The 18410-nt window shown below is 48.7% G+C and overlaps 1 protein-coding gene across 1 annotated transcript in view; it reads left to right on the forward strand.

The window, feature by feature from the left end:
* top3a (DNA topoisomerase III alpha) overlaps window positions 1–17593 on the forward strand; it is a 45323-nt gene extending 27730 nt beyond the window's left edge. Inside the window, exons 16-20 of the mRNA XM_079519394.1 lie at window positions 3878–4024; window positions 5024–5149; window positions 8937–9082; window positions 9188–9820; window positions 16215–17593. Of these exons, the coding sequence (XP_079375520.1) occupies window positions 3878–4024; window positions 5024–5149; window positions 8937–9082; window positions 9188–9820; window positions 16215–16444 (1282 nt within the window). The 3' untranslated portion in view covers window positions 16445–17593. The remainder of the gene's footprint in view (window positions 1–3877; window positions 4025–5023; window positions 5150–8936; window positions 9083–9187; window positions 9821–16214) is intronic.
* The last annotated feature ends 817 nt before the right edge of the window (window positions 17594–18410 follow it).

Raw genomic sequence — 18410 nt, forward strand, 5'->3', positions numbered from 1 at the left:
GTGTTGTGTGTCAGGTTGGATGAAGCCCTGGCTCCGTACCTGGGTGTGGTGTTGTGTGGTGTTGTGTGTCAGGTTGGATGAAGCCCTGGCTCCGTACCTGGGTGTGATGATGTGTTGTGTGTCAGGTTGGATGAAGCCCTGGCTCCGTACCTGGGTGTGATGTTGTGTTGTGTGTCAGGTTGGATGAAGCCCTGGCTCCGTACCTGGGTGTGATGTTGTGTGGTGTTGTGTGTCAGGTTGGATGAAGCCCTGGCTCCGTACCTGGGTGTGATGTTGTGTTGTGTTGTGTGTCAGGTTGGATGAAGCCCTGGCTCCGTACCTGGGTGTGATGTTGTGTTGTGTGTCAGGTTGGGTGAAGCCCTGGCTCCATACCTGGGTGTGATGTTGTGTGGTGTTGTGTGTCAGGTTGGATGAAGCCCTGGCTCCGTACCTGGGTGTGATGTTGTGTGTCAGGTTGGATGAAGCCCTGGCTCCGTACCTGGGTGTGATGTTGTTGTGTGGTGTTGTGTGTCAGGTTGGATGAAGCCCTGGCTCCGTACCTGGGTGTGATGTTGTTGTGTGGTGTTGTGTGTCAGGTTGGATGAAGCCCTGGCTCCGTACCTGGGTGTGATGTTGTGTGGTGTTGTGTGTCAGGTTGGATGAAGCCCTGGCTCCGTACCTGGGTGTGATGTTGTGTGTCAGGTTGGATGAAGCCCTGGCTCCGTACCTGGGTGTGATGATGTTGTGTGGTGTTGTGTGTCAGGTTGGATGAAGCCCTGGCTCCGTACCTGGGTGTGATGATGTTGTGTGGTGTTGTGTGTCAGGTTGGATGAAGCCCTGGCTCCGTACCTGGGTGTGATGTTGTGTTGTGTGTCAGGTTGGATGAAGCCTTGGCTCCGTACCTGGGTGTGATGATGTTGTGTGGTGTTGTGTGTCAGGTTGGATGAAGCCCTGGCTCCGTACCTGGGTGTGATGATGTTGTGTGTCAGGTTGGATGAAGCCCTGGCTCCGTACCTGGGTGTGATGATGTTGTGTGGTGTTGTGTGTCAGGTTGGATGAAGCCCTGGCTCCGTACATGGGTGTGATGTTGTGTGGTGTTGTGTGTCAGGTTGGATGAAGCCCTGGCTCCGTACCTGGGTGTGATGTTGTGTGTCAGGTTGGATGAAGCCCTGGCTCCGTACCTGGGTGTGATGATGTTGTGTGGTGTTGTGTGTCAGGTTGGATGAAGCCCTGGCTCCGTACCTGGGTGTGATGATGTTGTGTGGTGTTGTGTGTCAGGTTGGATGAAGCCCTGGCTCCGTACCTGGGTGTGATGTTGTGTTGTGTGTCAGGTTGGATGAAGCCTTGGCGCCGTACCTGGGTGTGATGATGTTGTGTGGTGTTGTGTGTCAGGTTGGATGAAGCCCTGGCTCCGTACCTGGGTGTGATGTTGTGTTGTGTGTCAGGTTGGATGAAGCCCTGGCTCCGTACCTGGGTGTGATGTTGTGTTGTGTGTCAGGTTGGATGAAGCCCTGGCTCCGTACCTGGGTGTGATGTTGTGTGGTGTTGTGTGTCAGGTTGGATGAAGCCCTGGCTCCGTACCTGGGTGTGATGTTGTGTGGTGTTGTGTGTCAGGTTGGATGAAGCCCTGGCTCCGTACCTGGGTGTGATGATGTTGTGTGGTGTTGTGTGTCAGGTTGGATGAAGCCCTGGCTCCGTACCTGGGTGTGATGTTGTGTGGTGTTGTGTGTCAGGTTGGATGAAGCCCTGGCTCCGTACCTGGGTGTGATGTTGTGTGGTGTTGTGTGTCAGGTTGGATGAAGCCCTGGCTCCGTACCTGGGTGTGATGATGTTGTGTGGTGTTGTGTGTCAGGTTGGATGAAGCCCTGGCTCCGTACCTGGGTGTGATGTTGTGATGTGTGTCAGGTTGGATGAAGCCCTGGCGCCGTACCTGGGTGTGATGTTGTGTGTCAGGTTGGATGAAGCCCTGGCTCCGTACCTGGGTGTGATGTTGTGTGGTGTTGTGTGTCAGGTTGGATGAAGCCTTGGCTCCGTACCTGGGTGTGATGTTGTGTTGTGTGTCAGGTTGGATGAAGCCCTGGCTCCGTACCTGGGTGTGATGTTGTGTGGTGTTGTGCGTCAGGTTGGATGAAGCCCTGGCTCCGTACCTGGGTGTGATGTTGTGTGGTGTTGTGTGTCAGGTTGGATGAAGCCCTGGCTCCGTACCTGGGTGTGATGTTGTGTGTCAGGTTGGATGAAGCCCTGGCTCCGTACCTGGGTGTGATGTTGTGTGGTGTTGTGTGTCAGGTTGGATGAAGCCCTGGCTCCCTACCTGGGTGTGATGATGTTGTGTGGTGTTGTGTGTCAGGTTGGATGAAGCCCTGGCTCCGTACCTGGGTGTGATGTTGTGTGTCAGGTTGGATGAAGCCCTGGCTCCGTACCTGGGTGTGATGTTGTGTTGTGTGTCAGGTTGGATGAAGCCCTGGCTCCGTACCTGGGTGTGATGTTGTGTTGTGTGTCAGGTTGGATGAAGCCCTGGCTCCGTACCTGGGTGTGATGTTGTGTTGTGTGTCAGGTTGGATGAAGCCCTGGCTCCGTACCTGGGTGTGATGATGTTGTGTGGTGTTGTGTGTCAGGTTGGATGAAGCCCTGGCTCCGTACCTGGGTGTGATGATGTTGTGTGGTGTTGTGTGTCAGGTTGGATGAAGCCCTGGCTCCGTACCTGGGTGTGATGATGTTGTGTGGTGTTGTGTGTCAGGTTGGATGAAGCCCTGGCTCCGTACCTGGGTGTGATGTTGTGTTGTGTGGTGTTGTGTGTCAGGTTGGATGAAGCCCTGGCTCCGTACCTGGGTGTGATGATGTTGTGTGGTGTTGTGTGTCAGGTTGGATGAAGCCCTGGCTCCGTACCTGGGTGTGATGATGTGTTGTGTGGTGTTGTGTGTCAGGTTGGATGAAGCCCTGGCTCCGTACCTGGGTGTGATGATGTTGTGTGGTGTTGTGTGTCAGGTTGGATGAAGCCCTGGCCCCGTACCTGGGTGTGATGTTGTGTGGTGTTGTGTGTCAGGTTGGATGAAGCCCTGGCTCCGTACCTGGGTGTGATGTTGTGTTGTGTGGTGTTGTGTGTCAGGTTGGATGAAGCCCTGGCTCCGTACCTGGGTGTGATGATGTTGTGTGGTGTTGTGTGTCAGGTTGGATGAAGCCCTGGCTCCGTACCTGGGTGTGATGATGTTGTGTGGTGTTGTGTGTCAGGTTGGATGAAGCCCTGGCTCCGTACCTGGGTGTGATGATGTTGTGTGGTGTTGTGTTGTGTGTCAGGTTGGATGAAGCCCTGGCTCCGTACCTGGGTGTGATGTTGTGTGGTGTTGTGTGTCAGGTTGGATGAAGCCCTGGCTCCGTACCTGGGTGTGATGATGTTGTGTGGTGTTGTGTTGTGTGTCAGGTTGGATGAAGCCCTGGCTCCGTACCTGGGTGTGATGTTGTGTGGTGTTGTGTGTCAGGTTGGATGAAGCCCTGGCTCCGTACCTGGGTGTGATGATGTTGTGTGGTGTTGTGTTGTGTGTCAGGTTGGATGAAGCCCTGGCTCCGTACCTGGGTGTGGTGTTGTGTGTCAGGTTGGATGAAGCCCTGGCTCCGTACCTGGGTGTGATGATGTTGTGTGGTGTTGTGTGTCAGGTTGGATGAAGCCCTGGCTCCGTACCTGGGTGTGATGTTGTGTTGTGTTGTGTGTCAGGTTGGATGAAGCCCTGTCTCCGTACCTGGGTGTGATGATGTGTTGTGTTGTGTTGTGTGTCAGGTTGGATGAAGCCCTGGCTCCGTACCTGGGTGTGATGTGATGTTGTGTGGTGTTGTGTGTCAGGTTGGATGAAGCCCTGGCTCCGTACCTGGGTGTGATGTGATGTTGTGTGGTGTTGTGTGTCAGGTTGGATGAAGCCCTGGCTCCGTACCTGGGTGCAGCCCAGGAGTTCACGGAGACGGAGCAGGAGGACATGGAGATTCCCCTCCCGGTCAGGAAGTGTCCTAGCTGTGGACGGGACATGGTGCTGAAGAGGAAGAAAGAAGGAAACAGGTGAGAGAACCTCAGGGCTGGTCTTTACTGTACAGTGTAGTTAGAGATGTGGACATGTCTTTGTGTCCACGTCAGGCTATGCAAGTGAATTCCCTGATGATTATGTTGTGTTATACGTACAGTATGGTTATGGGAGCACTCATCCTTTGAACTGCGGAGAGGTGTGTGTGCTCTCTTCATGGGCAAATTGACTGGCATTTTATCATTTACGGTAGGGTTGGTCAGTTTGGATTACGATAAAAGAATAGTATTGGAATCACTGATGGTAACGAAAGGACACGGTATATACTTCACTATCTACTATATTACTTTTTTCTTTAAAAACAAAAAGACACATAATAGAGGTACAATAATTTTGATTTCTTCAGTTGGACATACATAAGAGATTCTATGAATTTTGAGGAAAAAATGGCCAACATTAACTTCATGAAGGGATCACCTTTTTAGAGACCAGAATGACTTTTATCTGGGGGTTTTTTTGCTCATAAAGCTTTAATTTCCCAACAAGAATGAATTAGTGCTGATTTGGCCCCTGTTTTGTAACCATGCAAAAACAAAAACCTGTTCCTGTCCAGGTTTTCTGGGATTCCTCGCTTTGTGGTCTTTCCAGAAAGAACTCGGTGACCGGTCTGATATATCCCAGCTGTCTGTTAGCTTTTTACAGCCGACAAATGGGTGCACAAAAGAGGACTTATTTTCCAGCTATTTTAAAGCTGAATTAAAGATTTTTGTGATATTAATATACTGTTCTGGTTGACAGAAATGTGCGCCAAAATTCAGTTTCTTGCTTGAGCAAGCAGGCAGGCTCTATTGGCTCAGTGATTAAAATGTCCCGGGTTAGATCTGAGGGTAGAACAGGAAAGTTACAAAAACAAAATCCTCTTTTTCTCGCTCTACCTAACTTTTCCTGCTCCCACCCTCCTCTTTTCCTACCTCTTCTCTCCCATAACCCCCTCCCCTCTTCTTTTCCTACCTCTTCTCTCCCATAACCCCCTCCAGTAAATTCCTGTCCTGTTCTGGCTACCCAGACTGTAAGACAGCTGTGTGGTTCCCTGACAACATGGTGCTGGAGGTCGCCAGAGATGAGAGCATTTGTCCCACCTGCCAGCCTCGGCCCGTGCACATGTGAGTATAGACTGGACCACTGCATGCTCGGCTCATCTGCACAACGCCATATTGTGCAGCGAATATCCAGGAATTTGAACAAGAACTTCTGAGATCCAGTGTCTTTTTAATAATTGTTTTCTTTCCTTTTTCCCCCTCCCACTTTAGTCATTATGTCAATTCTCCCTATGGTATACTAGTCCCTGTCACTTCTGATCCAAACTGTTTGTATTGGTCAGGGTGTAGACAACTACCAGTCTCCACTGATATGATGTTAACGGTGCTTCTGTTCACCTGGCGGTGAGGAGTTTCACCATGAAGGTGTAATGCAGGGGTGGGCAACTTTGAAGATGGAGAGGGCCACTATATAGTTCCACACTCACTCCAGAGGGCCACTATATAGTTCCACACTCACTCCAGAGGGCCACTATAGTTCCACCCTCACTCCAGAGGGCCACTATATTTCCACCCTCACTCCAGAGGGCCACTATAGTTCCACACTCACTCCAGAGGGCCACTATAGTTCCACACTCACTCCAGAGGGCCACTATAGTTCCACACTCACTCCAGAGGGCCACTATAGTTCCACACTCACTCCAGAGGGCCACTATAGTTCCACACTCACTCCAGAGGGCCACTATAGTTCCACACTCACTCCAGAGGGCCACTATAGTTCCACACTCACTCCAGAGGGCCACTATATTTCCACACTCACTCCAGAGGGCCACTATATTTCCACACTCACTCCAGAGGGCCACTATATTTCCACACTCACTCCAGAGGGCCACTATAGTTCCACACTCACTCCAGAGGGCCACTATAGTTCCACACTCACTCCAGAGGGCCACTATAGTTCCACACTCACTCCAGAAGGCCACTATATAGTTCCACACTCACTCCAGAAGGCCACTATATAGTTCCACACTCACTCCAGAGGGCCACTATAGTTCCACACTCACTCCAGAGGGCCACTATAGTTCCACACTCACTCCAGAGGGCCACTATAGTTCCACACTCACTCCAGAGGGCCACTATAGTTCCACACTCACTCCAGAGGGCCACTATAGTTCCACACTCACTCCAGAGGGCCACTATAGTTCCACACTCACTCCAGAGGGCCACTATAGTTCCACACTCACTCCAGGGGGGCACTATAGTTCCACACTCACTCCAGAGGGCCACTATAGTTCCACACTCACTCCAGAGGGCCACTATAGTTCCACACTCACTCCAGAGGGCCACTATAGTTCCACACTCACTCCAGAGGGCCACTATAGTTCCACACTCACTCCAGAGGGCCACTATAGTTCCACACTCACTCCAGAGGGCCACTATATTTCCACACTCACTCCAGAGGGCCACTATATTTCCACACTCACTCCAGAGGGCCACTATATTTCCACACTCACTCCAGAGGGCCACTATATTTCCACACTCACTCCAGAGGGCCACTATAGTTCCACACTCACTCCAGAGGGCCACTATAGTTCCACACTCACTCCAGAGGGCCACTATAGTTCCACACTCACTCCAGAAGGCCACTATATAGTTCCACACTCACTCCAGAAGGCCACTATATAGTTCCACACTCACTCCAGAGGGCCACTATAGTTCCACACTCACTCCAGAGGGCCACTATAGTTCCACACTCACTCCAGAGGGCCACTATAGTTCCACACTCACTCCAGAGGGCCACTATAGTTCCACACTCACTCCAGAGGGCCACTATAGTTCCACACTCACTCCAGAGGGCCACTATAGTTCCACACTCACTCCAGGGGGGCACTATAGTTCCACACTCACTCCAGAGGGCCACTATAGTTCCACACTCACTCCAGAGGGCCACTATAGTTCCACACTCACTCCAGAGGGCCACTATAGTTCCACACTCACTCCAGAGGGCCACTATATTTCCACACTCACTCCAGAGGGCCACTATATTTCCACACTCACTCCAGAGGGCCACTATAGTTCCACACTCACTCCAGAGGGCCACTATAGTTCCACGCTCACTCCAGAGGGCCACTATAGTTCCACACTCACTCCAGAGGGCCACTATATTTCCACACTCACTCCAGAGGGCCACTATATTTCCACACTCACTCCAGAGGGCCACTATATTTCCACACTGCAGGGGGGCCACATTGCATATTTCTGCCATAGCAAAAATAGCCGATCTACAAGCTCAAAACACGTCACACAGCAACGCGTTTTGAGCTTTCAGAGCGAACGTTTTAACTCCTATTTTTGCTTCTGGGGGGGTCCCTGAAACAACATATTTTCAGATGGTGGTCGGCGGCCAATTACATATAATTTTTGGGGTCCTTGAAATGAAATAGTTTGAGAATCACTGATATAGAATGATTTAGTCGTAGTCATGATTTAGAAGACATTTGTAGAATCTGGTCTCAGTCCTAAATGTGTTAAGTATTAAGTAAGTATATGGGTGTAAGTGGCTAACACATAGAGTCAGTAAACACAAAACACTGCATCTCAAGAACTGGTCAAAACTGCCGTCTTCACGTGGGCGTTAACCCTTCTCTTCAATCCAAACACAGGGCAAGCGAGTTAAACCTCCACACACACACACACACACACACACACACACACACACACACACACACACACAAACAGCTGTTACTATAGCGACTAGTCGGGTGCAGAACTCAAAGTTGTTTTTTTCTTAAAACTACTCATTGTAAAATACAAGATATTTACAGTATCATCTTTCCATATGTTCTTCACACTCCTACACGTCATGTTAATAGATTACTCATTACTCCAACACACACGCACATTCTCTCTCTCTCAGGAACACACCGCTGTTTGCTTGTATGTATGAAATAGTTAATCCCCCCCAATAAAATAAAATAAAATAAAAATAAAAAGGACCCCAAAAATGATATGTAATTGGCCGTGGAACCCCCCCCCCCCCCCCCCCCTAGAAGAGACTATTTGTGTTTAAAAAAATAAGTTATTCAACGTTTTTCATACATTTATGTTCACAAACACCAGATTTACAAGCTCGCTTCGTGGCACGAGATGACGTGCTGTGAGCTTGTATATCTGGGCTGCTATTTTTGAGAACCACTGTTCATCAAATCTTAAGAGTTTTCGGACAAAACTTTTGTTGATAAATATATAGCTAAAATAAAAAATGATACAGATGCTTTCCCGATCTTAATGGATTAACGACAAAAAAGGGCATTCATTTACGGGGAAGAAAAAGTTGAAATATGGAGATACAAGGTTTCTGCCTGACAACAGCTACATGAGTCCTATATAATTGCCGCTGGACTCTTCCTCATTTTCCCCTGGCCTTTTATCCCAACCCCTGCCGCTTCTTCCGTGTTTTCCCTGCTCTCTCCCTCTCCATCTCTACTTCCCTTTCTCTCCTCGTCTCTTTGTACATCTTCCATTTATGCTTTCCCTTCATCCCAAAGTACACAGCGTTTTCAGCTTATTGGGATATTTGGTTCATATGAAGTCTCAGATACTGCTGAGAGAATGGATCTGCCACAATGGAGCTTATCTTGCCAGGTGTCGATTAACACAACGTGTACATGGAGGGGCAGATCTGCCAGCACTGCACATTCCACTCAGACGAGGACTACAATTACCTCATTAATGCACTTTTATGTTCTCCTCATATCAAACATTATACTACAGTATGTGATACGTTTCTAAACAACGCTGGAGTACAGCTCAGTTATTTCTTCTCAGTCTTTTCAGTTCATTCGTTTGGTCTCACTGAGTCTCAGTGCCGTTAAACCGCCACGTCACCTGCGCGTTTCCTCCTCTCCCCCAGGTTAAAGTTCAAGTTCCGGCGGGGCACCCTGCCTCCCATGATGCCTCTGGAGTTTGTGGGCTGCATCGGTGGATGTGACGAGACCCTGAGGGAAGTGCTGGACCTAAAATACCTCCGAGCAGGAGCGGGAGGAGGAGCTGGAGGAGGTAGAGGAGGCGCAGGGGACAGGGGCAGAGGTGGAGGAAGAGGTGGGGGAGGAGGTGGAGGAGGAAGAGGTGGGGGAGGAGGAAGAGGTGGGGGAGGAGGGAGAGGTGGTGGGGGAGGAGGGAGAGGTGGTGGGGGAGGTGATCCTCGTACACCAGCCCCCCGGCCCATTACGGCAGACCCACCCAGATCCATAGCACCCCCGGGGCCGTCTTGGACCCCCCAGTCCCGGCCTAGCCTGGGCGGTGGCGGCGGCAACGGTACCGCTGCTGACCCCGGCGATAATGTCGTCGTGTGCAACTGTGGCCAGGACGCCCTGCTCCTCACCGTGCGCAAAGACGGCGCCAACCAGGGACGTCCGTTCTACAAGTGCAACGGCGGAAGCTGTAACTTTTTCCTGTGGGCCGATCAACCAGGCGACCAGGCGGCGGCACCACAGGGCAGAGCTCCTCACCCGCCGACAGTAAGGAATGCTCAGCCTCCACGGCGGCCTTCCATGGGCTTTGGGAACAGCCCTGCAGGGGACAGAGGAGGAGGGTGGGGTGGAGGTGGAGGAGAAGGAGGTGGAGGAGGAGGAGGAGGTGGAGGAGACACCATGTGCAACTGTAACGAGACAGCGGTGGTGAGGACTGTGCAGAAGGACGGGCAGAACAAAGGACGTACGTTCCACACCTGTGGAAGACCGAGGGACCAGCAGTGTGGCTTCTTCCAGTGGGCTGACGAGAACATGCCTCCATCGGGTGAGAAACAGACGCACACGCACGCAAACCCATCTCAGACATCCTAAAATTTTACTAATGTATGTACATACATAATGTATGTACATACATACATACAGTACATACGTACATACATACTAATGTATGTATGTATGTACACTGTATGTAAAGTAACTATCTGCAAGCGATACATAATACAGTTTACGACACCTATATCAGGTGTGTCAATTTTGGCATTTGGAAGATATTTTTCATCCAAAGCTACTTAGAATGTGCAATATCGAGTAAGTAGCCAAGTAAATAGCGTGCCAAGAAAAGCATGCCCTACAAATAAATAAATAGCAGGTGAATGTCACATATACTGTAGTGTCACAAAAACGGCATACATCTACCTAAATAACGTACATAGCATTCGTGAACAGCTAGCATCCTTCTACCCTAAATGAAAATGAGGGATCCGTGTATCTGTTCGTCTTCTTCTACCAACCCACTCTGTTTGCACAAATCTCTCCATGCACAAATAGTAATGCATGTCATAGGAAATACAACACATTCATATTATTTACTGTACACTTCGTACCTTTATGAAAATGCATTCTTGCGCAATACCTACTGCCCTGCTTGCTGTGATGTCAAATGCGTCACCACTAGAGGCCCCTCCCCGTTCTATTATTATTATTATTATTATCTCTTAGTTATGTCATGACGCATTCACTGGGAAGGGACCTTGAGGCACTCACAGATGTGAAGATGACCTTCCTCCATTTCCACTATACCTACTTACAGTAGTATAGTATCCTTTTTACCTTCCTTTTGTGCGCTCACGCAAAAGTGGGTGAAAATCACTTTAACCTAGAAAATCCATTCATTTGTGGTGCAAACCACTCCAACAACCAGCTTTGTCTGTATCTGTGTCTATGTATGTGTGTACCTGTACGTGGGAGCCAAAACAATGAGAATGGTTACTATGGTCACTGACATTACGTCAGACCACAGCTGATCAGGCTATATAAGAGCCTGCACCACTCAGTTCACACGGGTGTGATTTTTTAAATTCAGCTGACTGTGGAGACACATGCTGGAACTTTTTACTTTGAAATGTTTTATAGTTATTTAATTTAAACGCCCAATGCATTCTCAATGGCGAAAACACAAACTTTGGCACCACGTATTAAAAAAAAAACATTGTTATGATTTTTTTTTTTTTTCAAAGACGTCCACAGACGTCTTGGGCACAAAATGTGTAACTGTGGTGGGGTCCAGGGACCCTTATGGCAGTGTTTCCCAAACTATTTCATGTCAAGGACCCCCAAATTGACACTAATTAGCCCGCGGACCCCCCCATTTGAAAATATATTCCAGAGACCCCCCATAAGAGATGATTTTGACGGCTCTAGCAGTGATTCTCAACCGGGTTGAGGACCCAAATTTATATTGTAAAAACAATGTTAATTTAACTCGGAGAGTGTACACATGGACCTGTTAGGGTCCATTTGGTTCCATTTGTTCACTCTCAGAGTTACAGACCCATAAGGGTCCATTTGGTTCCAAACTATCATTTAGCTGGGGACCCCCTGGAACTCCCTCAAGGATCCCTAGGGGTCCCCGGACGCATCACAGCATAATGTGCGGCAGCTTCGCGCGTCATCGCTGCTTCGTAGCTTCACGTCGCTGGCTTCCATTGACAATGAATGGTAGACTGCCCGTGTGAACGCAACATTATGCTGCGTTCACACAGGCAGCAGATGCAAAGATACATTCTACCATTCATTGTCGATGGAAGCCAGCAACGAGACGATGCAAAGATGCATCCCGCTGCAAAAGCTTACAAATTGAAGCTGAGCTGGGTTCAACTTCCAGATGCAAAGCTACAACGGCAATGACACACGTCACTACATGTCAAGGACCCCCAAATTGACACTAATTAGCCCGCAGACCTCCATTTGAAAAGATATTCCAGAGACCCCCCCAAATGAGAATAGTGATTAACCTTAATTTATATTGTAAAAACAATGATAATTTAACTCTGAGAGTGTGCAAATGGAACCAAATGGACGCATGCTTGATGACGTCAACGCCCGTGTGAGCAACAGATTTTACAAAGCGACAACTTAGCGTATATTTATGCTGTGATCTTTGCATCTGCCCATGTGAACGCAGCACTGGGGTTCCTTCCTTGAGGGGGTTCCAAATGGACCCTTTACATGTCTTTTGTAGTTTGTACACTCTGAACCGGTTCAGTTCTTTTTGGTTTTTCGTCCATGAGCCAGAGCTCCAAAATTGAAACGCTAATTATGAATTGAGTGGGCAAAACCATACCTATATTAGATTGTTATCACCATTAAACTTCCCCAATTGAGTACTTACACGAAGACAATGATCTATTGTATTACAATTTTTAATTTTTTAAATATGCAAATGTAGGATCATATGCATCATGTAGGAAAATATGCAAAAAGCTACTACTGTGGAAGGGTTATCATATATTAATTTACTTGTATTGATCCTATAAACAATTTAATATAGGGTATAGTTTGCCCACCAATTTTGGAGCTCTGGCTCATGGACTAAAAACCAAAAAGAACTGAACCGGTTCCCATTGGGAACCAACCGGTGGAAAAGAACTGAACCGGTTCCCATTGGGAACCAACCGGTGGAAAAGAACTGAACCGGTTCCCATTGGGAACCAACCGGTGGAAAAGAACTGAACCGGTTCCCATTGGGAACCAACCGGTGGAAAATAACTGAACCGGTTCCCATTGGTAACCAACCGGTGGAAAAGAACTGAACCGGTTCCCATTGGGAACCAACCGGTGGAAAAGAACTGAACCGGTTCCCATTGGGAACCAACCGGTGGAAAAGAACTGAACCGGTTCCCATTGGGAACCAACCGGTGGAAAAGAACTGAACCGGTTCCCATTGGGAACCAACCGGTGGAAAAGAACTGAACCGGTTCCCATTGGTAACCAACCGGTGGAAAAGAACTGAACCGGTTCCCATTGGTAACCAACCGGTGGAAAATAACTGAACCGGTTCCCATTGGGAACCAACCGGTGGAAAAGAACTGAACCGGTTCCCATTGGTAACCAACCGGTGGAAAAGAACTGAACCGGTTCCCATTGGGAGCCAACCGGTGGAAAAGAACTGAACCGGTTCCCATTGGTAACCAACCGGTGGAAAAGAACTGAACCGGTTCCCATTGGGAGCCAACCGGTGGAAAAGAACTGAACCGGTTCCCATTGGGAACCAACCGGTGGAAAAGAACTGAACCGGTTCCCATTGGGAACCAACCGGTGGAAAAGAACTGAACCGGTTCCCATTGGGAACCAACCGGTGGAAAAGAACTGAACCGGTTCCCATTGGTAACCAACCGGTGGAAAAGAACTGAACCGGTTCCCATTGGTAACCAACCGGTGGAAAAGAACTGAACCGGTTCCCATTGGGAACCAACCGGTGGAAAAGAACTGAACCGGTTCCCATTGGTAACCAACCGGTGGAAAAGAACTGAACCGGTTCCCATTGGGAGCCAACCGGTGGAAAAGAACTGAACCGGTTCCCATTGGGAACCAACCGGTGGAAAAGAACTGAACCGGTTCCCATTGGGAACCAACCGGTGGAAAAGAACTGAACCGGTTCCCATTGGTAACCAACCGGTGGAAAAGAACTGAACCGGTTCCCATTGGGAACCAACCGGTGGAAAAGAACTGAACCGGTTCCCATTGGTAACCAACCGGTGGAAAAGAACTGAACCGGTTCCCATTGGGAACCAACCGGTGGAAAAGAACTGAACCGGTTCCCATTGGTAACCAACCGGTGGAAAATAACTGAACCGGTTCCCATTGGGAACCAACCGGTGGAAAATAACTGAACCGGTTCCCATTGGGAGCCAACCGGTGGAAAAGAACTGAACCGGTTCCCATTGGGAGCCAACCGGTGGAAAAGAACTGAACCGGTTCCCATTGGGAACCAACCGGTGGAAAAGAACTGAACCGGTTCCCATTGGGAACCAACCGGTGGAAAAGAACTGAACCGGTTCCCATTGGTAACCAACCGGTGGAAAAGAACTGAACCGGTTCCCATTGGTAACCAACCGGTGGAAAAGAACTGAACCGGTTCCCATTGGGAACCAACCGGTGGAAAAGAACTGAACCGGTTCCCATTGGTAACCAACCGGTGGAAAAGAACTGAACCGGTTCCCATTGGTAACCAACCGGTGGAAAAGAACTGAACCGGTTCCCATTGGGAACCAACCGGTGGAAAAGAACTGAACCGGTTCCCATTGGGAACCAACCGGTGGAAAAGAACTGAACCGGTTCCCATTGGGAGCCAACCGGTGGAAAAGAACTGAACCGGTTCCCATTGGGAGCCAACCGGTGGAAAAGAACTGAACCGGTTCCCATTGGGAACCAACCGGTGGAAAAGAACTGAACCGGTTCCCATTGGGAACCAACCGGTGGAAAAGAACTGAACCGGTTCCCATTGGGAACCAACCGGTGGAAAAGAACTGAACCGGTTCCCATTGGTAACCAACCGGTGGAAAATAACTGAACCGGTTCCCATTGGTAACCAACCGGTGGAAAAGAACTGAACCGGTTCCCATTGGTAACCAACCGGTGGAAAAGAACTGAACCGGTTCCCATTGGTAACCAACCGGTGGAAAAGAACTGAACCGGTTCCCATTGGGAACCAACCGGTGGAAAAGAACTGAACCGGTTCCCATTGGGAACCAACCGGTGGAAAAGAACTGAACCGGTTCCCATTGGGAGCCAACCGGTGGAAAAGAACTGAACCGGTTCCCATTGGGAGCCAACCGGTGGAAAAGAACTGAACCGGTTCCCATTGGGAACCAACCGGTGGAAAAGAACTGAACCGGTTCCCATTGGGAACCAACCGGTGGAAAAGAACTGAACCGGTTCCCATTGGTAACCAACCGGTGGAAAAGAACTGAACCGGTTCCCATTGGTAACCAACCGGTGGAAAAGAACTGAACCGGTTCCCATTGGGAACCAACCGGTGGAAAAGAACTGAACCGGTTCCCATTGGTAACCAACCGGTGGAAAAGAACTGAACCGGTTCCCATTGGTAACCAACCGGTGGAAAAGAACTGAACCGGTTCCCATTGGGAACCAACCGGTGGAAAAGAACTGAACCGGTTCCCATTGGGAACCAACCGGTGGAAAAGAACTGAACCGGTTCCCATTGGGAACCAACCGGTGGAAAAGAACTGAACCGGTTCCCATTGGGAACCAACCGGTGGAAAAGAACTGAACCGGTTCCCATTGGTAACCAACCGGTGGAAAAGAACTGAACCGGTTCCCATTGGGAGCCAACCGGTGGAAAAGAACTGAACCGGTTCCCATTGGGAACCAACCGGTGGAAAAGAACTGAACCGGTTCCCATTGGTAACCAACCGGTGGAAAAGAACTGAACCGGTTCCCATTGGGAACCAACCGGTGGAAAAGAACTGAACCGGTTCCCATTGGGAACCAACCGGTGGAAAAGAACTGAACCGGTTCCCATTGGGAACCAACCGGTGGAAAAGAACTGAACCGGTTCCCATTGGGAACCAACCGGTGGAAAAGAACTGAACCGGTTCCCATTGGGAACCAACCGGTGGAAAAGAACTGAACCGGTTCCCATTGGGAACCAACCGGTGGAAAAGAACTGAACCGGTTCCCATTGGTAACCAACCGGTGGAAAAGAACTGAACCGGTTCCCATTGGGAGCCAACCGGTGGAAAAGAACTGAACCGGTTCCCATTGGGAACCAACCGGTGGAAAAGAACTGAACCGGTTCCCATTGGTAACCAACCGGTGGAAAAGAACTGAACCGGTTCCCATTGGTAACCAACCGGTGGAAAAGAACTGAACCGGTTCCCATTGGGAACCAACCGGTGGAAAAGAACTGAACCGGTTCCCATTGGGAACCAACCGGTGGAAAAGAACTGAACCGGTTCCCATTGGGAACCAACCGGTGGAAAAGAACTGAACCGGTTCCCATTGGGAACCAACCGGTGGAAAAGAACTGAACCGGTTCCCATTGGGAACCAACCGGTGGAAAAGAACTGAACCGGTTCCCATTGGGAACCAACCGGTGGAAAAGAACTGAACCGGTTCCCATTGGGAACCAACCGGTGGAAAAGAACTGAACCGGTTCCCATTGGGAACCAACCGGTGGAAAAGAACTGAACCGGTTCCCATTGGGAACCAACCGGTGGAAAAGAACTGAACCGGTTCCCATTGGGAACCAACCGGTGGAAAAGAACTGAACCGGTTCCCATTGGGAACCAACCGGTGGAAAAGGGGTCTGAGAGTTATTGGGGTCCTTTTAAAAACATTTGAGAACCCACTGATCTAACTTGAACTTCACTGCATGTTTGCGCGTTCGTTTGACCTCTCTTTCTTTCTCCCCCCAGACTCGGGTGGTTTTGGAGGCGGGTCTGGTGGTTTTGGAGGCGGGTCTGGTGGTGGAGGCGGGTCTGGTGGTTTTGGAGGCGGGTCTGGTGGTTTTGGAGGCGGGTCTGGTGGCAAGAAGACGGGAGGAGGTGCAACAGGCAACAACCAACCTCCTGCTGCCAAGAAAGCACGTACTTGTGGCATCTGCCGTATGCCTGGACACACCCGCGTTACCTGTCCCCAGCGGTGACCTCTGACCTCTGATGGTGGCTGAAGACAGAGAAGAGACTGTGCTGCTGGATCGTTGTTGTTGTTGTTGTTGTGCTGCTTATGGAATTTATGGACGGCCTGGTCATGCGATAAGGCCTCATTCACACTATTGAGACATGTGTCTTGTCTGTGTTTAAACCATCCATTTAGGCCTGACGTCGAAATAAAAAAAAAAGTCTTCTGAAAAAATATATATTCAAAGATTTGTGCCGCATTTTCACGATTTTTCAAAAATAGCAGACCTACAAGCTCGTAGCGTGCCACTCGGTGGCACGCTATGAGCTTGTAGATCTGCTATTTTTCAATAGCTAAAGTATAACATAATGCTTAGTTAAAACACCAAAAGGGGTTCCCGTCCAGAATGGCTTAATCCTGAGCTAAGCAACAAGACACGGACAAGACAGCCGTCTCAATAGTGTGATTGAGGCCTTATAGTTTGCTCCTTTTATTTGGTGCAGTATGTTATTTTAATAAATAAATGACTAATTGCGCTTTACTTTTAAATAAAGAATTTGTAGAAAATAATACCTGTTCAAAGGCGTTTTAAAAATGTGAAATTGTTTTGCCCCGTTGTCTCTAACAGAGGCTATGGCTATTTTGGGGGGTCCTTAGGCACAGAAATGTTTGGAAACAACTAGCTTTAGAAGCCCCAAGGAACCAACTGAATCATTTTGGATCCGGTTTATACAGTACCTTTTCTACCGGGTTCCCTTAGGATCTATACCACTTTTAAAAAGTATGAACAAAGTAAAATGATTTGTAGCTGGCATTGCTGCTAAAATTATATTTGTTGGCTGGCAGCCACACAGCACACATATCAGGCTTTAAACACAGACGCCTGCCAGGCCTGTTGTCTTGGTATACTAGTACTAGAACCAGACATGCAGAACAGAACATTCCGTATATGTCTGACACTAATAGTTCCTGGTTGTACTCAGATCTGCATCTATGAAGTGTTTGTTCAAAATCAAACCTCTGTTTTGAGGTCCTGCTTATAAAGTCACGGGCCTTTGGTTTTGGGGTGCCGAAGAGTTGGAGAAAGGACTTTATATTTGAAGCCTTAAAATGTCACACTGAAATATAAATGTAATTTATGTGCTTTCGTGCTGAAGTTATGTTTCAAAATGACCTTGACCGTGTCAAGGTCATTGACACTTGAAACAGGTCATTGAAACATGACAGTGTCAAGTTGACAATTTACAATTACAATTTGTAAATTGACCTTGACCGTGTCAAGGTCATTGACACATGACACATGTCATTGAAATAAACAGGTCATTGAAACATGACAGTGTCAAGTTGACACTGCCTGATCTCTCCTTGACCTTACTTGGAACTGATTTTGGCTAAACTTTGAACTAATTTCAGTCAAAGAGGATGTGCAGCAAAGATGATGCTACCATGAAGTCGGGAACAAGTGTATAGACGAATTCAGAAACGGGTCTCATGGTCGCAGTTTACGTATTTCCTGTAGGCGGAGCCGACATAGCTGCAGGGTAAACCCGCACCTCTTCTACTACAGTGAACACAAGGCTGCTGTACTTTATACCTCATACTAAGCATTAAAGTATGAGGTATAAAGTACAGCAGCCTTGTGTTCATAAAACAGAAAGATTGGGTATTGGATAAGACTGACGTTATGTATCTTTTAGGACCTTTCACTGCTTCGTCTCAACCATTACTCTATGGCTCTGGTCTCAGCCACCGCGGTGGATATTTTGACATTCTGTTTGTTTGTTTTTTGGAATGTTGCCACTACTGTTGGAGCAGCCATAAACTACACAGGTTCATCCCGATGTTCTGGGCATCTTTGTAATGTTAGTGTTAGTAAAAAGCAGGTAAAAGAGTAACGTTTGAGGCAGACTAACATCAGTTCACTGTAGTAGAAGAGGTGCGGGTTTACCCCGCAGCTATGTCGTCTCCGCCTACAGGAAATACGTAAGTAA

Source organism: Electrona antarctica (assembly GCF_951216825.1).
Source record: "Electrona antarctica genome assembly, chromosome: 14".
Classification (NCBI taxonomy): Eukaryota; Metazoa; Chordata; class Actinopteri; order Myctophiformes; family Myctophidae; genus Electrona; species Electrona antarctica.